We start from the raw sequence: 19,393 nt of genomic DNA, 5'->3' as shown, positions 1-19,393 counted from the left end.
TTGTCCAATAATTAGCCTAAAAAAATCAACTATATAAACGTTGACGCATAGGATTCTTAAAAAGGAAATGCGGTGACCCCTTGTGGCAGACAAGACGAAATGCAATGAGATGCCCCAGAACACTGAGCGTATTTATCAAGCATCCCTTTTATTAACAGCCTGTTACAAAAGAACAAACGCTTCAGTGTTATGAACTTAGAAACAATATAGTAAGTGTTGATTACAGATGATATGGGACACTCTTAAGAGTCCGTACAGTAGATTAAAACCTCTGCACTGTTGATCTGGTCTTCTCTCTCCACGCTAAAACGTTCTCTGCATCGCCACAACACCCTTGTAGTAACTTTCCATTCAACTGAGTAAAAATTCCCATATGCGCATTTACGTAGTCATGAGTATCTAATGATAGACAGACAGCTAGTGGAGAGACGAAAAGATCAATGTGGCATATCGCAGTACATTAAAACAATACTTTTATTAATTTAAGAAAATAGATTGAAAAAAATGTTCAGTAGAGTTGGCCATGTCTTTTAGCTGTGCCCTGTTGATATGTGTGGCATGTAACTAACTAAAGCAGTATTCAAAATGACTCAAGTGAAACCGTACAGATTGTGTTGATTATGCTCTACAGAACGAGATTTTGATGAAAATCAACATGTGATGCTGCTGTTTAAGAGGAATGTGGTGGAAGTGAAGTCGTGACAGTGTGGAGTGCTTGGTACTATTAACAATAAGCCTTAGCCCGTTCCCTTGTTTGATAGCAGATGTGACATGGTAGTGATGTCTGTAGTGCGATCCAATTGACTGCATGTATCTTCTGCGTGCTATACCTTCGACACATCGCTCTCAGGCTCCTGCGCAAAAAAAAATGTACAGATACAAATTAGTAATGTCCCACAAAATTGGATGTGCTCTAGGTGCCATGGTACACAATAAATGCAAATCTATAAAGGCAATGAAAGAGGCCTTACTGCATCCTTGGAGAGTTGTCGACTGACACCTTGTAGCAGCTGCTGCAATTCCTGGACTGTTTGATGAAGTCCTGCAGTCATTTTTTCATTTCTATCAAGTGCTTCCTGTTGGACAAAAAAGAAAAAACAACAATCAAAACTTAAATGCACATTTGTGAAATGACAAAGGCTGTGTAATTTGGAATTTTGAGGAAATATAGCCTTCTAAAGTTGCTCAGAAACTCCATTGTTGCTCCATTTAAAAAAATGTGCATACTGTTTTATAAGTTTCATTACATAAAACTTAACTTATACATTTTTAATAGTCAAAATGTAGACCAATGAGGTTACATTATGTGAGTCAGAAAATGTAAAGCCTAATAACATTTATCTAAATACAAAAAATTTAAAACATAAGTCAAGTATTCATATATGACAGTGTAGTTATTCAAGGTCGAATATTCATTTGTTAGTATAGTTAAATCAAGGTCTGATGAATGCGACAGTATGAATTTACATAGCCTGTTACAGGAATCCCACATTTATAATTCTCATTACAAAACCATCATGACCCATAAATGTTTGCTTTCCCAGGTATGCAACCAACTCACTCTCTGTGAGGACAAACTGCTGTTCTCTATCTGGCCATCAGCATTGTCTGCCACTTTGGAGAGCTCCCCTTGGATCAGGTCCAGAGATTGTTGGGCCTGCATTACAGAAAGAAAAAAAAACAATCATGAAGAGGCAAAATGCGCAATGCAAATCAGTCTTTTGATGAGTCTTACCTTATAGAGATCATCTGCAACCTGGTGCCGCTCGTTCTCTTCGGTCTCCAGCTTGGAAAGGGTATCTGTGAGTTGTGTTTTCAGCTGAAATTGATAAACAGAGTCAACTTACATTTGCAATGTAATGGTTTGTATCCTGAATCATAAGGGGAGTACTTTTTAAAATAACTTTTGTTAGGCCATATCCTGTTTCAAAGTGACGAGGGGGTGGGCAGACAGCACATGTCACCTTCACTGAAAAAGCAATTGTTACAAGCGACTACAGCACTTGCTTTCATGACTTATGAGCTCTTTCAAGTTTAAAAGAATAGGTTTGCTCAGCTGAACTGACACCCTCAACAACCCATAGTATCAACATAATGGACAAAGTCGAAGAGATAAATGGAGGATGGAATTAGAGTGTGCAGCTTCAAGTGCTACAATAAAAATTGCAAAAGGATCAAAGGTACCGTAATTTCTTGAGTATAATACACTCATTTATAGCCTGCCCTTCCCAAAATCACTTTTTTATCTACTCATATGCACTCTTGCTCATAAGATTACGGGTACTTTATCTATAGTCATTTACATTTCTTTGGTAGTTTTTCTTCCAAGAAATAATTCTTGTTGATCATGTGTTAATAATAATAAAAATTGTACGCATGTGAGAATTGTGCTCGAAAGCAGGCCGGTCAAATATTTCCATGAAATCCAAGCCAGTAAAACTTGTACACCCTTTTCATGAGCCAGATGTCCTAAAATAAAATGTAAAAATAGGAGGGATCATACTTGAGAAATTACGGTGAACTAGTTATTAGGCACCAGACCACAAGAAGATGAGACACCTTGACTGCGTCTGCTCCCCAAGATAGGGAGGGGTTAGTAAGGTTTTAAAATTGTCAGTCACCATTCATGGCCTACCCTTTTTTTTAATCACCCAGTGCTTTAATGGAACACAGGATGCCGTTCATATAAACAGGATCAGGGAGCGTAAGGAATGTAGCGAGTTTATGAATGACGACCTACAGAACCGTCCCAAGTGCGACAGGGCAAGGTTTAAAAAGGATTGCTAGCTAGGCGAGCAAATCACTCTTACCAAATTCAGCTCCTCATTCTGCCTGTTGGCTTCTGTATATGAGCCATCGAGTCTGGTCTGCAATTCAGTCAACAGATCTTTGAGCTGAAATTAAGTTTGAGAGGACTTGTTTACTGGGACCTAAAAACAGTCTGGACAGTTGTGTCATGTGGACTGCCTGAAAAGGATCTACAACAGAGTGGTCTAATGAGGACATAAGGGATCACATTCAGTGTGAAACTGTCAGACATGGTCTCTAAACTTAGTCTGGCTGGACTTACAGTTCAAAAATACTTAGACATAAGGACTTTGTGGAAGGGTTCAAATAACAGCCCCGGAAAAATGACCCGCCCCTCTTTCATCATGAAACCAAAGCACCGCTCATCCTTTCACAACCAAACGATTGCTGAAGCCCAGAATCAGCTCTTTTGCTCACCTCTCGGACCTCTGTCACATATGTGGCACTCTCGCGCTCAGCCCTCTCCAACTCTGATTCCAAGTGCTGCTTTTCTCTTCTTAACTGCAAAAATTGACAAACAATGAAAATAGCACTGCGTCAAGAACACAAAGTCTTAGTGGTGGTCCAGAAGAACTCACATTTTCCAACTCCATTCCGTCACTTCGTCTCTCTATATCCTGTTCCAGAGTTGTTACTCTCTCACTCATCTGATGTAAAATAAATAATAATTACTAACATGTGAGCAAAACTGTTAATATCCCTAGTATATTTCAGGGCCTTTCGACAATGTCAAAGAATTTATGATTATCACTCGGCTGGAATTTCTAACCACCGAACAGCAAAAAAAAAACAAATTGTTATAATTATATTGGCAAACTGGCTGACATCTAAAGACACCAGTATTTCTAATTAGAAAACACATTAACAATGTTGCCATAATTTATATAAAATTATTTGGAATGTTGAATGTGCTTCAATGGTCAAATTATGTTAAGTGATACTTTTATTCTGTACAGGCTTGTTTGAAAATTGATTTGACAAATGGCCTTTTCAAACTGTTGAAACCAACAATATATACTACACTCACATGCATACAAGTTTTCATATAATTGAAGGGTGAGCTAAAGCTGCATCTCTAATCAAATCCCGCACACACCTCTCTCAGTTCCACCTGTGATTGCTCCACTTTCACCTTCCATCTTGACTCTTCCTGCTCCACACTGTTCTGGAGGCGCTGCAGAATGCCCTCCTGTGAACATAGCATGTACACCAGTTGAGCCCTGCAGCCTTGTTTTGAATAAAAGGCTACAATGTTAATTTACCGTTTCCGCCAAAACTTTCTTGTACGTTTCACAGTCAATCTGTAGAACCCTTTGAGCTTCTTCCGTTTCTCTCAGCTTCTCAGACAGTTCCTGGCAGGAGGAAAACACGGTCAAACTTGTTTATTTTACAAATAGCACTTTAAGAATATTCCGTTGGACATTACCTTGGGGTCCCCTGATACAGGGGTGGATTGTTCCGCTGAAATCTCATTGACATTTTTTTCAAACCTGCAGAGCCACTCCTGATGATTCTAGAACACCAAAGAGCAATTTGTCATACCATCAGAAGTAGGCAGAAGTGCTGCCATTGCATGTCTATACCTGTTCGTTGGGCAGAGGCACATGGGGCATAACTCTGTGCAGAAAATTGCGACACTCAGACTCAGACAATGCCAGGGTTGCCTGATTGTCCTACAAGGTAAAAAAAAAAAAAAAAAAAGGGAAAGGTGGAAAAAGACAAATTAATTGTTTTGAGTAGAAGCATTTTCACGAGTCTCTCAAACGTCTTAAGAACCCACTCATTATATATTGTTTCCTAGTCAAAACAGAGTTCTGAATATTTTTTCCCTTAGAGATGACTGAATTTAGCTCTGCAAAGGCTCTGGAGAATTAATTGAATTCCCTGCCGGGATTCATCAGAATTTGTTTACCGAGGAGAAAGTAAACCCAGATTGGAAAAATTGGGATTTTCAATGTTAAACCAACAAAGAAACATTGCAATGACACTGAAGCTGCCTTTTGAACACAAACTTTACACATTTTATGGTTGTAGGGAACACAAAAAACAAAACAAAAAAAACATGAACAAAATTATGCGGAGAGTATGGAAATCAAGACTGTTGCCAAATTTTAATTGATATTTTTAGACAGTAAAACGTAAGCTTTATTTTGCAGGCTACTAAAATGTCATACCTACACTAAATACCTTTTTGTAGGAGTACAATTTTTGCTGAAATGTTTACTAATGTTACTCCAGTGAAGGAAAAGTAGTGGAAAAGTGATATAGCATCACTTAATATAATGCACATTGTGAATGTGTAATTCACATATATAAGCAGCAATGTTTAGAGTGATGGTCAACTTTATGAGGCTCCAGGTCATATATAAACCAATGCAATATAATTTCGCCTGTTGCCTATTTCCATTACTTCCTGCAAGAAAATTTCTGTACTATAATTGATTGATGAATAACACCATCAAACCATGATAATTACATTGAATATGCAAACAGCATGCTGTAAATGAGACATGACAAATATATTAGCAAGCAAAAGGATGACACAATCACAGTCATGTCTGCACACCCATTAGCCCGAGCTTTGTGCCAAGAGTTGGATTGTAGTTTTAGATGATATTGAAGTGTGTCTATCCAGAAGCAACAATGGATGCTGGTGGAAAGGTACCATTTACTAATTCAAGAAAAGTAGCATATCTTTACAACTAGCCATAGAATCAATGGGTAATTCATGGGCAAGTATGAAGTGAGAGGACAAAAGCAAGCTATATGAGCATGCAGCTTCGTTATGGCTGGTGGAAAACATCTCATTGGATCAACCATGAGGGGCGAAAAAGCAAATTTGAGGGATGCATAAGATTGGAGCTATAGAATGAAGTAGACTGAGATCGGGTGTCGAACCTTGACAGCTTTGCTGAGTTTTCCTTGAAGCATGGACTCGGTGGCTGACAAAGCTTCCATTGCACTCCAGTTTTTCTCCCGGAGTGCCTGTTTTGGTCAGTTCCAAAGAGATTACTATATTCAGTCAGCCTCGGGTAAGAGCCAGTGACCCTCAAACTTTGTGGGCTTTCTGGAATCATTTCTGGTTTTAGTAGTGACTATTATTATATCAGCTGAGCTCCATCCACAGTAGAACACTCAACCTCCCACAATGTGTGGGTGAAATAAGTCATAATACCAATTTGAATGTAAGGGGCTGATTTAGGGAGTCCTTCCAACCTAAGTGTTCAGTATATATATTGTCTGAACATTTTTGCCCTCAAAGGGGTGCTTTCTCAAGCCAAAGAGGCCAAAATTTGAATGCATTAAATACGCTCACAGGAGAGGTCCTGGTCAATGTGTGGATAAGTAGCAAAGTATGCAGGTATCCCTGTTATCCAATCCGCATCTTAAGCAATCATAACTGATGCGTGCAATCATACTGGCAAAGACAAACAAAAGACTGCAGTTTAGGGGGAAAAACAGCGAAGCAAAACGACAAAGGGTGGCTGACAGGAGAGGGTGATGGATGTGTGCAGTGTTGAACTCTGAAATTTAGGGAAGCACAAAAGGGACTTCTATCACAGATCTGGTTGTAGTTTTCATAAACACCTACATTGTTCTTTTTTCTGTGATGCTCCAGAGATTCTTTCAGCTCACAGAGTTCACCCTGAAGTTCTACAACTTGCTTGTCCTTCTCAGACAGCCTGTGAGACAAAATATATTCCATCTAATAATGAACACTAAAAAAAACTTTGTTGCATTTGTACGATTCAGCATGGAACCCAACTCACGCTGTTAGAAGCTCTGGGCTTGGTCCTGCATTAACAGTTTGCTGAAAGAAAAGACCAAGCTCGTACACTTATATTCAAATCATAAGGAATTATATTTTGACTCACTAACCTGTTGGTGGGCCTTCTCCAGATTATCACGCAGTTCAATATTTAGCTGCTGGATCTCACTGTCCTTTACAGTTAGCCTGTGGATGAGATGTCAGATGTTTACAGACTACTGATTGAGAAGAGCTCTACAATGTGATAACTATGTGGAAAAGTGTGCTTACTGAGCTTGTAGTATTTGGAGTTCACTACTCAATCTGGTGAGCTGTTCTGATTGATCCTTCTGTTTCAACTGCTCCATTTCGACCTGCAGGGCAGTAAACTGCTGCTCGAGAGCCTAGGAGATGAACATGGCTTCAGAAAGCGCTCTACCTTGGAATACAGTGATACCTTTAATGACTGTATATTGCAACTGGGATTGAAGGGACATTGTAACTCTCTCAAAATATTTCTTAATACTATTAAGGAAATTAAAAAGAAAAGAAAAAAAAATCACACCTCAAAACTCTTTGCCTTGGTTGAATAGCTGTCTTCTGTTGATTGCAGACTGACCTCCATTGACTTGAGTTTCAAATCCCTCTCTTGGATCCTATAAAGCACAATTAACCCTCCAGTTGTATTTGTTTTCTGATAAATATTATGGATAAATCAAAATAGGAAATTCTGCCCTGTTTTGTACACTGGGTTTTTGCGATGTAAAAGTATTATAAAATACCATGCTTTTTTAACATTAATAGAAGACACACGGAAGAGCAATTACATTTATAGTACCATGTAAATTGACTGATATGCAAATATACCTGAACCTCTAAAGTCTAAACATCTTCAACAGCCAATCAGAGTGAAGTGTTGCCCCATAACTGAATTCGACCCAGAGATAGGCAGTCAAAAAGAACAACAGCTCCAAAAAAGAACTACCGTAGCTCCAAAAACTGACACTTTGGGCAATTTCAGGACAAATTATCTTGCAAACCTGATAAACCTCAAAATCTCAAAAATTCTAACACCAAAATAAAAAAATAAAGATCTCATTATATACAGAATCAAGTATATGTACTTTGCTCCTGGATTTCAGCATGCTGCAAATACACAAAAAAAGACTTACTTGCTTTGCAGTTCTTGGATGATGTGTGATTCCGATGATATCTACAATTAAAGAAGGTTAGCATTACCTGTTTAGAATTAGCTGGGTGAAAATAAGTAAAGCAAATAAAGACCTTGATTTATTTTTTTTATGCATGAATTAAAAAGCTTTGGCCTTGAATTGTTTTTATTTTTCCTTCAATCCTTGTTAGAATAATAACAGTTGATCACCACCACTTTAGTAAAGGATGTTTTATTAGCTTTATCAGCTACAAATTTAGACTAACCTGATGAGCTAGCGTTTCCTGAAGGCCCCCCAATTCTCGCTTTAGAGCCTCATATTCCTGTCTCACTGTCTGAATTTGGGACGAAACCAGAAAAATTAGAACGCTGCAGCAGTAGAAACAGTGGAATTAATGTTCATATTGTTATAATGGGACACTGTGACAGGGGTATTAAGTGTCACCTTTAGTTCCTCCTCCTTGTTCGCTACTTCAATTAAACCCTTCTCCAGTAGGTTTTCTACTGTTTTCATGTTGTCCTCTTTTTCTTGGACACTGGAAGCAGAGTTTTAAGTATGTCAATTCATGGTATTAAACTCTCATTTCAAAAATGTGCGTGATAAATATATCCATTAAAATGATCAATAGCCTATGATGCATGCGATAACTTATAAAGTATTTGCCAATAGATTGTTGTCCCGCAGGGAGTTAATGATTTGTACACACCTCCTTTGAATCTGGTCCAAAGCCAGCTGGGAAGCAGTCTGCATGTGTTGAACATCAAAAAGAACATGGGTAGTGTCATAAACAGGATCATAGGCAAATATAATTTCCAAGTACGGACCTGATCAGAAATCTGTGCCCGCAGATTCTGTATTTCTGCCTTTAGGGAGACGTTATCGTTGTGAAAGGCCTGTGGAATATCAATGAAACAGTAAGACATTGGTTGGCTGGTGACGCAAGTAGAATATTTTTGCTGGTGCTGTTAGACCTGCATGTTAGTTTCTCTACTGGCGCCGCTGCTCCGTTCAGCGTTCAAGGAATCCTCCAGGCTCTTTCTCTGCAACTCCTTATCAGCCAGTCTGGATAAAATTAGGAATTACAGAATGAGACTGCACTGAGGCAAAAAATATTGAACTAAAAAACACTACAACTAAGAGAGACAGTGAAAAGATCTCACAGCTTCTGTAGCTCTTCAATGTGGGAGACGTGGTTGGCCTACATTAAAAAAATCTCATTAGCCTAATTACAATGTCAGTTCTAAGAGTCGGTATTAAATGGAAACCTAAAGTAGACTCGTTGCCCTATACCTGTGTCGAAATCTGTGCATGCAGTGTCTCATTTTGTGCTTGGAGAGTTTCCTTTTGAACCTGAAGACCTTTGTTTTCATTCATGAGCTCCTGTTAAAAACATTATGAAAATGCAAAAAGTGGTTGTGCTTTGCATAGGTGAAACTCAATGTGGCGGGCCATAACACCACGCCAATACAGAAGAATATAACTGTACCTTAAGCACAACTTTCAAGTTTTAATTCAACAAAACCAATTCAAGGATACTTCCACATAGCTGATTTCCATTGCTCAAAAGTTTGCCTCACCTGAGCACGAGTCTGCATGGAATCGTCCGGAATACTGTGCTGCGACACCTCCAGCAGCTCAATCACCTTTTGCTCTAATCTCTCCTTGGAGACCATGGCGTCAGTCAGGCTATTGTGAAGGGTCTGAAGTTCTTTATTCTTGTTGTTCATCTCACTTTCCAACGTAAGCAGCTGACTATGGAGCGCTGCACCCGCCCACATAGAAACAAACAAAATTGGTTATGTAATGCAGCTCAATCTTTTTAGAGCGTAAACAATCCGAGTGAGTTGACTTATCACTTTGATTAGATGCCTGAATATTTTCTCGCTCAGTATCGACACTATGAAGATAGCTTTGCAGTTCCTCCCAGCGTCGCTTAGCATCTTGCAATTGGGCCTAGGTATATGGAAACAAAAAAAAAGCTCCATAATTTGAATGGAAAAAAAATCATCATGCTCTGACTTGATATTCCAATAACCTTTCAATTGTCTGAAGTCTTTTGACATTTTATCAACCAAGCTCTAGCTATGGATAAAGAAACACAAGCTTTGATTGCAGTTAATAAAACAAAAGGCTAATCTCAAAGAGGAAGTTTCCGTTAGCAATTTGACAAAATGCTGTAACAACATTGGACTCCTTAAATATGTCCTGGTCCTCAGACCCCACCCTTGGACTTCCACAACAACCACCTAACATTCTTTTGGTAAGACTGCCACACCCCTATAGAAATTCAGGGCTTGGTTGCAGCCTGAAGGGCTTTGTGCTTTAGTAAGAATGGGGGTGGGGAGGTAACAAGTGATGGTGGTTCATTGTACCTCCAGCTGAGACACGTTCTGCTTGTAGCTGACCTCCAGTGACTTCCTCTGGTGTTCCTCCTGCTGCAGCTTGGCATTGTTGTCCGCTAACTCTATCATTAGCGCGGCGTAATCAGAACGAAGTTTGTTCATTTCAGCGGTATTTCTGCCGAGCAATACAATACAAGAAGAGGAAATTTGTACATTTTTATACAGGTGATGTTCTAATTGAAGCGCTGAATTACTGTGGTGCAGCACTCACTTGCTCTCCATCTGGGTGGTGGCTGTGCTGACTGCATCTCGCAGGATGCCATTCTCCTGCTGAAGTCGACTGATTTGAGACTCTAGCTGCTCTCTAACCTGCTGGAACTGCACACAGGGACACGAATGGAGGTCAGAAAAGTAGGAAAGTAACTTCCAAAATCTTAAGAGTTCAATAAATCATGAAAAACTATGTAATTGGTCAATTTACAGAGGTATGAGATCATACATGGGCAGGAGTACAACCACCTTAGAAAAGCACAGTGGCCCCATATTAAATTCACGCCCGGAATATGATACGAATAAATAAATCGGTATGGGCATGCAATGTGGATATTTTGGGTGTATTATCTCCAAAAAATTTACTGTTATTTTTCTCTTTTGTAAAACTGATTTGCATTAAAGCTTTTGAGGTTAAACTATTCAATATTCTTATATCTATAATTTAATGTATTCTATTAACATGGTTGGTGGAGAAAGTTTCTTGCAATAAAAAAATATGTAAACCAAAATAAAAATGATAAATGGTTGCAACATTTTTATTGGTTTAAAACTATAGGTATCGGATAAATTTTGGCAAAACATGAAAAAACAACAACTAATTGAGACACCAAAAAAAATCTATCAGGACATCCCTGATTTCTCAGCCCTTAGTTTCCTCCACTCTGTCCTATCTTGCTAGCTACTGTTCACAAGGGAATACGATCCTCCCTCCGTTAAAATGTTTTTATCACCTAAGCATGCTAGGTTTCATTTCAATCGGATAGTAGCTAATATCAGGCAATTTTAAAAAATGCACTCTACCTTTCAACAGTTAAAAAAATAAAAATAAATCCGGAAAAGTGAAGAGGCTTCTTTTAATATTGGGAAATGATCCACATTTTTGCTGATACTTTCCTGAAGTACCATAACCATTGCAAGAGGATACATTGGAAATGATTTCACCAGCATCATGGGTTTCTTAATGTGTGATGCTACCTTGATCTGTAGCTCCTGATAGCTTCCCTGTGCTTTGGCCTGCATGCACCCCAGTTCTTTTTCCATTGCTGAACACTGCTCACGCAACATGGTTTCCACCCGTCCTGTCTTCTGCTTTGAAGCCTGAAGCTCCTGAAGCACAGTGGCAAGATTGCAAAATATTTAAAGTCAAACCAACAATAAAGACAGAAAATCATTATAAATCCATATTTTCAATTATTTTATAAAGATTATTAGTACGTGTATATTACAACCAGAAAATTGGGTAATCTAATCTAATCCAGAATGACCTCTTGATCCGAGGAAGCAAATTGCAAATTCCACAGGTACTTTTCAAGAATTAGTCTTGACAGTCTTGTTCAGGAATGATTTTTTTTCATTTCATTTTCTGAACCGCTTTATCTTCATTAGGGTCACGGGAGGTGCCAGCTATTCCAGCTGACTTTGGGCCAAAGGCGGGAGACCCCCTGAATCGGTGGCCAGCCAATCAGCCAATCGCAGGGCACGAGGAGACGGACAACCATTCCCTGTCACACTCATACCTAGGGGCAATTTAGAGTGTCCAATTAGCCTACGATGCATCCATGGATTTGAACCTAGGACTCGCACTGTGTGGCCGACGCGCTAATGCCACAGCCCGGAATGTTTTATTGTTCTTGATGTTTGATTTTGGAGGAGGAGGAGTATGGTACCTGGCTGAGTTGTTTGACTTTATCTTTGGCAATGGAAGCCTCCTCTTGAAGAGTGGTCAGGAGACGTGCTTGTTCCTGAACAGCCGGATCAGATTTAGCAGCAGACTGGTTTGTTGAGGACAGCATGAAAAGAACAATTATTTAAGTCTCCTTTAAATTTTTGTATACTTTTAACATCGAGCACTTGTTTATTCTCTCACTTTGTGCCAGGCGTTGACAGCGTTTGGGCTCTTTTCTCGGAGGACAGCAATCAAGCTGACAGCCTCAGCTTCAGACAGGCTGATAGAGGACAGACCTGCAAGGAGTTCCTTCAGTTTCACTTCTTTGTTCTCTGGAAATGCATCAGATAAAAAAAATACACATTAGAGCAGTGGTTCTTAACCTGGGTTCGGTGAGTCGGTCTCAGGGTTTCAGTGGAACCTCTGCCGCTGAGGTCAAGACACATCGACTAATCATGTCTATTCACGATAGCATGCCCCGCTTGACCATCACTGACTGCAGATGATCACGCGACATTGCTTGGCCAGTCAGTGCTGCGAGAAATTTGTATATCTTGAATTTGAACAAAATCACATTTTATTTTGCACTAAACTAGGGCTCGGTGAATGCGCATATGAAACTGGTGCAGTTTGGCAGCTCCAACAAGGTTAAGAACCACTGCATTAGAGGCATTGCATGGATTCGGTTGAGCAGTTTCTTTGCCTTTACCTTTGTCCGTCTCATTCTTCGCTTTCTTTCCTTTAGGAGGAACATCATTATTGTGGGCAGTCTGGTGGTTGGTAGACGCTGCCGACTCAGTCAGAACATGAGACTCATCAACTTGATTGGCTGGCGCATTGATGATAGAATTTAGAAGTTAGTCTGAGCGCTTAACTATAGCAAAATTCAACGTAGGATATGGACTGGCAATACCAGGTTCATTCTTCTGTTTCTTGCCCCCTTTCTTCCCACTGGAAGTAGAACTTGGAACTGCATTGGTGAGAACTTTGGTTTCAGCCATCTGAGGCGCTTCCTTCTTAACTGGTGGCTGCTCTACTTTAATGAGCTCGGGCTGATGCTGGTCATTCACTGCAAAGAAACATAATGTACTTATCACATTAAAACAAAGCACTACAACTACAAAAGTACCCTTAATGGAAACCCAGCTCAAAATTACTGACTTCCGTTCAAATCCAAAATATTTCATTCTCATACACGTACATCTTTAAGACAGTATTTCCTCCAGTTTGAAATAGCTTTTGTGGCAACATACCTGCTTCGAACTTTTGCTTCTTTTTCTCCTTCTTTTTTGAAGCCTGTGGGGGTGTCTGACCCACAACAGCTGCTTGTGTAACTTGAACCTGGATCTCAACCTGTGGGGATGGTGGTCTGTGCTGTTTGCTGGAAACTACAGGTGCCTCTGCTTTGTGTCCCACAAGCTTGGAACCGTTTACCTCTGGCTCCTCTGGTGGAGGTGAGGGAGATGTTGCCGCAGCGGCAGCAGCCTTTGCAGCTTTTTTCTCCTTCTTCTTTCTCTCCCTCAAACCAGTGGAAGCCTCTGTTGATGCTGGAACGGACATATTTGTAGACGGTGGTGGGGGAACGGGAGCTGGAGTAGCCACCTTCTCTGGTTCTTGAACGACCTCTGGGGTGGAACTTTGGGCGCCAACAACTATTACTATGTCTGCTTGGTCCTCTTCAGACTCCCCTCCACCACCTACTCCGGCAGTTGGGCTTATGGGCTCCTTCTTCTTACTCTTCTTCTTTTCGTTCTTCTTGCGCGTGTCTGGCTTTGATGGTGGTAACTTGAGGTCACGTTTCTGCCGGGCAAGCACCTCATCATAGGATGTTTCCTTTGTAAAGAGCATGAAGAAGATGAAGAGCAGGGCAACAACCAATAAAGGGACCAGGATGAGCAGGTACTGAGAGTCATAGATATCCACCGCCATTCTGCACAAAAAAGGAAAATGGCATTAAAAAATAAAGTTAGTACTAAGTGATCTTTTGTAAAATTGCTCATTGTAAAGTTTATTAAGCTCTTCTAAAAAATATTCAAAATTCTCACATCCAAGATAAAGCAAGGCAAAATGTAGGAATCAGTAATAAAACAAATATTAACAATGCGTATTTGAACAGTAAGGGTGGTCAACTATGAAGAAAATGCTAACATAAAGTAGGTCCCTCCTACTAAACAACTCAACTTCAAGAACTCTTGAGTTACTGTATATTAGGATGGATTTAAAGAGGTAAACACACTTACTGTTGACTCACATTGAAGTGACAAAATGACGTTGACTGCATGCCCACTTTAAGCACATTAAGCATGACTTTTTTCACTCTGGGTAGATTTGAGGTATAACATCTGTAGTGTTGAATAAAGCCAATTCATTATGGATGTAAATGTAGATCTTTTTTTAATGAGTGAAATATCAGTCAGAGTGCAGTCTTATTTAATATGTAATTGTTACATCTAAGTTTTTGGTCAAAAGCTGATGAAGCATAAAATTCAGATTATGACAAAGTATTCTAACCAAGCAAAATTATAGCTTTAAATAGCATTTTCTGTAACACAAAGGGAAACTAAAAGTGTGTTGGCAATACTGTTAAACAGCAAAGATTTGCGGTAGTAATAAAATACAGGAGTCAATGTCACAGTCTGTGCCTCTTTACTGATTTGGATTAAGCCGATTACCCTTGATAATACATTTAAGAATAACTCGTGTCCACACTTCCTGACGACGGAAAGATGAGTCTGAAAGGGCTGAGATAGACCTTGGTAGTTTAAATGTTGATTTATTAATTGCGCCTATGAAAAATGTTGAGTTGTCTAGTGTAAAAGTCACAAATGTAAAAAAGGAGGCTTTTGATTAGTGTTGTGCTAATTGATTCATGTGGATATCAAAGCTGGCAATTGATTGGTGCATACATTTTTAAAAAAATATACCTATCAATAAATACAGCAATAAGACAGTATTACAGTGTTACTCCCTCTGTTACGAGCAGTGTCAATAGTGGAGAGCAATATTTAATAAACATAAATATTTATTTGGGTACAATAATTCTTGTTGAGGCATATTTCATGACTTTTTTTCATTAAGTGAAATTCAAACATAATGTCTAGCTTTTTTTAGAGTGATTTATTTAGATGTTTGCATAAAATAATTAGTAGAGGGTTACTAACACTTTTAGACATGCAGGGCTTCAATATTTTCAGTTGTAAAAAAAAAAAAACATTCCTACAATAAATTTACATGAAGATCAAACTGAAGGAACCAAATAAATTGTATTATTCCGGAATTTTGATGATGCTACCAAAGGGTACTTAGCAATTTGTCAACTAATATTGACCCATGTACCCGGATAGCATGACACTCGGTTGGAATAGCACCTTTAATACTAAATATTTTTACAGCTATTTCTACACGATCGCATGTAACATCGCGTCATGTTTTCATGAAAATGACGTCTGACATGTGGGCCATGACAGTGGGAAAGAGCTAATAATGGTGTCCGTGTGCGCAATACAGTGAAGCGCAGCTGTTCCCAGCAAGCACAAACTATAGCTGCTCAAGTTCTAGATACGACCTGATGCAATCTCGTCATCCCAACTTCTCAAAAGCAATGTTTTTTTTTTTTTAAAAAGAAGTCCTTACGCCATGGCCAAAACTTGGCTATCACAGCGTAATGCGGTTTTGCATTCGCACTTTTTAAAGCCCTCACGATAGCACCGCGGCGTTTAAAGCCCATCACACCATGGCGGAGGAAGCTAACGAGCTAGCAAAACGCATCTAGCCGGCTAACTCATTATTGGGTCAAAGCAAAATATTTGGCTATCGGAGCAACCAAAAAGGCGGTGACCCAGATGGGCTGTTTCTCAATCACAGGTTCGAAGGCGTGGACGTCAGGTCTGCCTCGGCCGATGAGCAAGTCTCCTCCTCCTCCTCTCTTGAAATCTCTGACCCGGTGTTCTGCTCCCTTCTGCCGCTTGAGTCCTAAGGCCGTTCCCAGGCCTAACACATTCGCTTTTCCACAACCCTCCCACGCGTCTTACCGGCAAGCAAATATACTGACCAAAGCAAACGAAGTGGGCAAAACGTACCTGTTGTTTGAATGGACTGTTCTCTTAGTAATTACACGGCGCTGTTGTCGGTGGACTCAAGCAGACTCGTCCTGACAACCCAAAGCTGCGCCTGGATTCGGTTAGGCTTACCAGACAACTTGTCTTCCGTTCGCTGGGCGGGTCGATCTCTTTGGGGGGACGCGTATTTCACAGCACGAGGAACACCGGAGCGGGCGGCGACATGGCTCAAACGCGACAAGGTCGATCGGCCAAGATCGGCTTACATTCGTGCGGACGTCAAAGTCAAAGGGGAATGGAGTCATCATTATGATGTAGCAACAGTGTACGTCAAAGTCAAATAACATCTGTCATAGTGCATTAAAATGAGGGCGAGCGGGGAACAATAGCTACGTCTCCTTCTAAACATCTATGACTTATTCTACGTGAGCGAATGTAAAGTTTCAACTGTTGTCAGTGTAATCTCTTTAAAAAAAAAATACAGCTATTTATATGCAATCGATCGCTGGACGGGTTATTTTCTTTAACCTTATACAAAAATACAAACATTGACCCCATAAAGACCTGGTCCACATAGAGTTGTGGACAAAAATATAGTACATAGGTCTCAATTGTAATTATCATAATTGTAGTGTTTCATGTATAAAATGGTAAACACGATATTAAAATGAATCAATAACGTTTTTTAATCTGAGTATTTATGTCATTTTCATGTCTAGTGCCATCAATGACAGTCTATTAAAGGTATATATATATATATATATATATATATATATATATATATATATATATATATATATATATATATATATATATATATATATATATATATATATATATATATATATATATATATATATATAGTATTATTCCGGAATTTTGATGATGCTACCAAAGGGTACTTAGCAATTTGTCAACTAATATTGACCCATGTACCCGGATAGATTGACACTCAGTTGGAATAGCACCTTGTCTATTTATCAGGGAATGAATAGTGAATACATGTACAAAATATTCATTCCCTGATAAATACAGCAATAAGACAGTATTACAGTGTTACTCCATCTGTTACGAGCAGTGTCAATAGTGGAGAGCAATATATAATAAACACATATTTATTTGGGTACAATAATTCTTGAGGCATATTTCATGACTTTTTTTCATTAAGTGAAATTCAAACATAATGTCTAGCTTTTTTAGAGTGATTTATTTAGATGTTTGCATAAAATAATTAGTAGTGGGTTACTAACACTTTTAAACATGCAGGGCTTCAATATTTTCAGTTGTAAAAAAAAACATTCCTACAATAAATTTACATGAAGATCAAAATGAAGGAACCAAATAAATTGTATTATTCCGGAATTTTGATGATGCTACCAAAGGGTACTTAGCAATTTGTCAACTAATATTGACCCATGTACCCGGATGTATTGAATACATGTACAAAATATTCATTCCCTGATAAATAGACAAGAAAAACTAACCAGAAAATAAAAAGTGATCCAATAGAACTATATGTGATGATTGTCCTTTTTGTTGGATTTCATTGATGGACATTGTTGTTGTTTTTATATTCTACGCACCATAACATCAAGTCCACAATTAAACGTGTTGTCTTTCAATTATTGACATAGTTTTTTATGGGAAGTGCTGGAAGCAAGCTTTGGCGAAATACTGCCGTCCTGTGGCTATACAGAGTATTGACATACAACCGCGATGAGTGTCTTTGTGATTCCTTAGTACTTTCCCACCAGATTCTGCTAGCGAAGATGGATTTCTTTCTGACAGGTAATGACTGTCCATTGTTTGAGGCCAGTCCGGTTGTCCGCGTCATCTCCCGTTCCTAGCTTCTTCGTGCTCTCTGGGCTAGTCAGGAGGAGGTGGCCCCAGAGGAACGTTCTCCTCTTGTTTCTCACTCTCTAGATAACCATTCAAAGATGATTTATTTTTCAGTATCTCGCATTCGAGTCCCACTATCAACGGTTCTTTGAGAACACCCCTCACCTTGAGGTGCCCTCGGTTTATGGCGGCAGCGGCGACACCGATCCTTCTCGGCGTGATAGATGATGACCACCACAGCCACGGATACCAGCGCTCCCACCGCCCCTAAAACGATGTCCCGCTTTTTGGGAGACCCTGCAAACGAAGATAAAAAACCACAGCTCACCATTCGGAAACTGTGCCCGAGTCGTTCGGCTTCCCCACCACCTCACCGTGCTCCGTTACCCGCAAGAAAACCACATTCACGCTCATTTGCGTGGCGTTGCTCCGACTGCAAGTGTACTCTCCACTTTGGTCAGGCGTCAGGTCTCGCAGGTGGAGCCCCCTGTCCTCCGACAGGTCCTCCACGTACTTCTCCCAGGCGTCCGCCACGTATTTCTGCCCGGCGTGCCTACTGGCGATAACTTCGCTGGTGTTGAAGGTCCACGCGAGGCCGCTTTCGTTGATCACCGGCGCGCACTCGATGTCCTTGTCCGGGTGGGAGACCGTCACGACTGGAAGGAGATAACCGTTGGACTTACTATTAGATTGTTATGGCTATCTTCCAGAAACATCAACTAGCCCGCTTGAGATGGTCTGCAACCATGTGAAGGTCTCACCTGTCTTACTCCACGTGGTTCTTCGGCTGCTGTTGGAGGCGCTGACTTCGCAGATGTATTCGCCGTCGCCCACCAGGCGGAGCAAGCTTTTGACGCTGAAAAGTTTTGTCTCCGCCTGTTGGGAGACGTTGGGGGGGCTGTGCGGAGCTGGCGCCAGCGCGGGCCCGGAGAACCAGCGGATTTGGGGTCGAGGGTAGATTCCCTCCGAGCTGCAGAGCAGTTGGTTGTCTTCAACTTGTCGGATCTGGATCGCGGTGACTGGAGCTTCACGGCAAACATAATTCAAAGACAAAAACTATAGGAAAGGTCTTCCCGGGGAGGCACTCTTGACAACGATGATGCTACCCTACATGCTACTTGGGTATACACTATGTTGTAGGTTGTGTTGTTTTTGTTTTGCAGTTGCCTGGAGCTGTGGTGCCCAGGCCAACACAGCAGTGACAACTTCCCACTCATTCCTCCTCCAATCAAGGTCCACATCCTGCCCTTATTTAAACCCTCCTATTTTGCAGTTCTGGGCTCGACTGTGCTTATTTCTGTGTCTAGACCAGGGGTGTCAGACTCGGGGTTGGTTCGCGGGCCGTGTTAACGTCAACTCGATTTCATGTGGGCTGGACCATTTTAGATATATTTAGATTTTTTTATATAAATTGATTAAAAGAACCGGATTAAAAGCCCTGAATATTCAGTTTTTTAATAAACCTAAAACAATGTTTATTTTAGCTT

At 40.1% G+C, this 19,393-nt stretch overlaps 1 protein-coding gene across 3 annotated transcripts; it reads right to left on the bottom strand.

Annotated features, from left to right (window-relative positions):
* Positions 1–128: 128 nt before the first annotated feature.
* Positions 129–16,348, bottom strand: ktn1 (kinectin 1). 3 transcript variants are annotated; one of them, XM_077620921.1, is made up of 36 exons: positions 16,089–16,348; positions 13,263–13,939; positions 12,923–13,078; positions 12,719–12,838; positions 12,211–12,341; positions 12,011–12,115; positions 11,319–11,450; positions 10,342–10,448; positions 10,101–10,245; positions 9,585–9,681; positions 9,306–9,490; positions 9,019–9,108; positions 8,889–8,926; positions 8,700–8,790; positions 8,553–8,621; positions 8,435–8,472; positions 8,173–8,263; positions 7,994–8,062; positions 7,729–7,769; positions 7,122–7,212; positions 6,848–6,960; positions 6,688–6,763; positions 6,579–6,619; positions 6,401–6,491; positions 5,707–5,793; positions 4,392–4,481; positions 4,235–4,321; positions 4,071–4,160; positions 3,905–3,997; positions 3,387–3,455; positions 3,226–3,309; positions 2,811–2,894; positions 1,736–1,819; positions 1,562–1,657; positions 972–1,076; positions 129–854 (listed from the first exon to the last, which is right to left on the bottom strand). In XM_077620921.1, exons 2-36 carry the CDS (start codon positions 13,936–13,938, stop codon positions 825–827), a joined length of 3,792 nt encoding a protein of 1,263 aa, XP_077477047.1. In that variant the 5' UTR covers position 13,939; positions 16,089–16,348; the 3' UTR covers positions 129–824. The 3 variants fall into 3 exon arrangements, with proteins under 3 accessions (XP_077477047.1, XP_077477048.1, XP_077477049.1); XM_077620922.1 differs by lacking the exon at positions 2,811–2,894 and having other exon boundaries at positions 16,089–16,347; XM_077620923.1 differs by lacking the exon at positions 5,707–5,793 and having other exon boundaries at positions 16,089–16,346.
* Positions 16,349–19,393: the final 3,045 nt, after the last annotated feature.

Source organism: Stigmatopora argus, chromosome 15, assembly GCF_051989625.1.
Source record: "Stigmatopora argus isolate UIUO_Sarg chromosome 15, RoL_Sarg_1.0, whole genome shotgun sequence".
Classification (NCBI taxonomy): domain Eukaryota; kingdom Metazoa; phylum Chordata; class Actinopteri; order Syngnathiformes; family Syngnathidae; genus Stigmatopora; species Stigmatopora argus.
This window is presented reverse-complemented; position numbering and strand designations above follow the sequence as displayed.

What these genes read in the sequence shown, in the direction of transcription:
- ktn1 (XM_077620921.1), bottom strand. Translation starts at nt 13,938, where the DNA reads ATGGCGGTGGATATCTATGACTCTCAGTACCTGCTCATCCTGGTCCCT. An exon ending in GGGCACAGATTTCTGATCAG is followed by an intron (nt 8,473 to 8,552) that starts GTCCGTACTTGG and finishes CAACACATGCAG; the next exon opens with ACTGCTTCCCAGCTGGCTTT. An exon ending in AGCCCAGAGCTTCTAACAGC is followed by an intron (nt 6,492 to 6,578) that starts GTGAGTTGGGTT and finishes TTTGTCTCACAG; the next exon opens with GCTGTCTGAGAAGGACAAGC.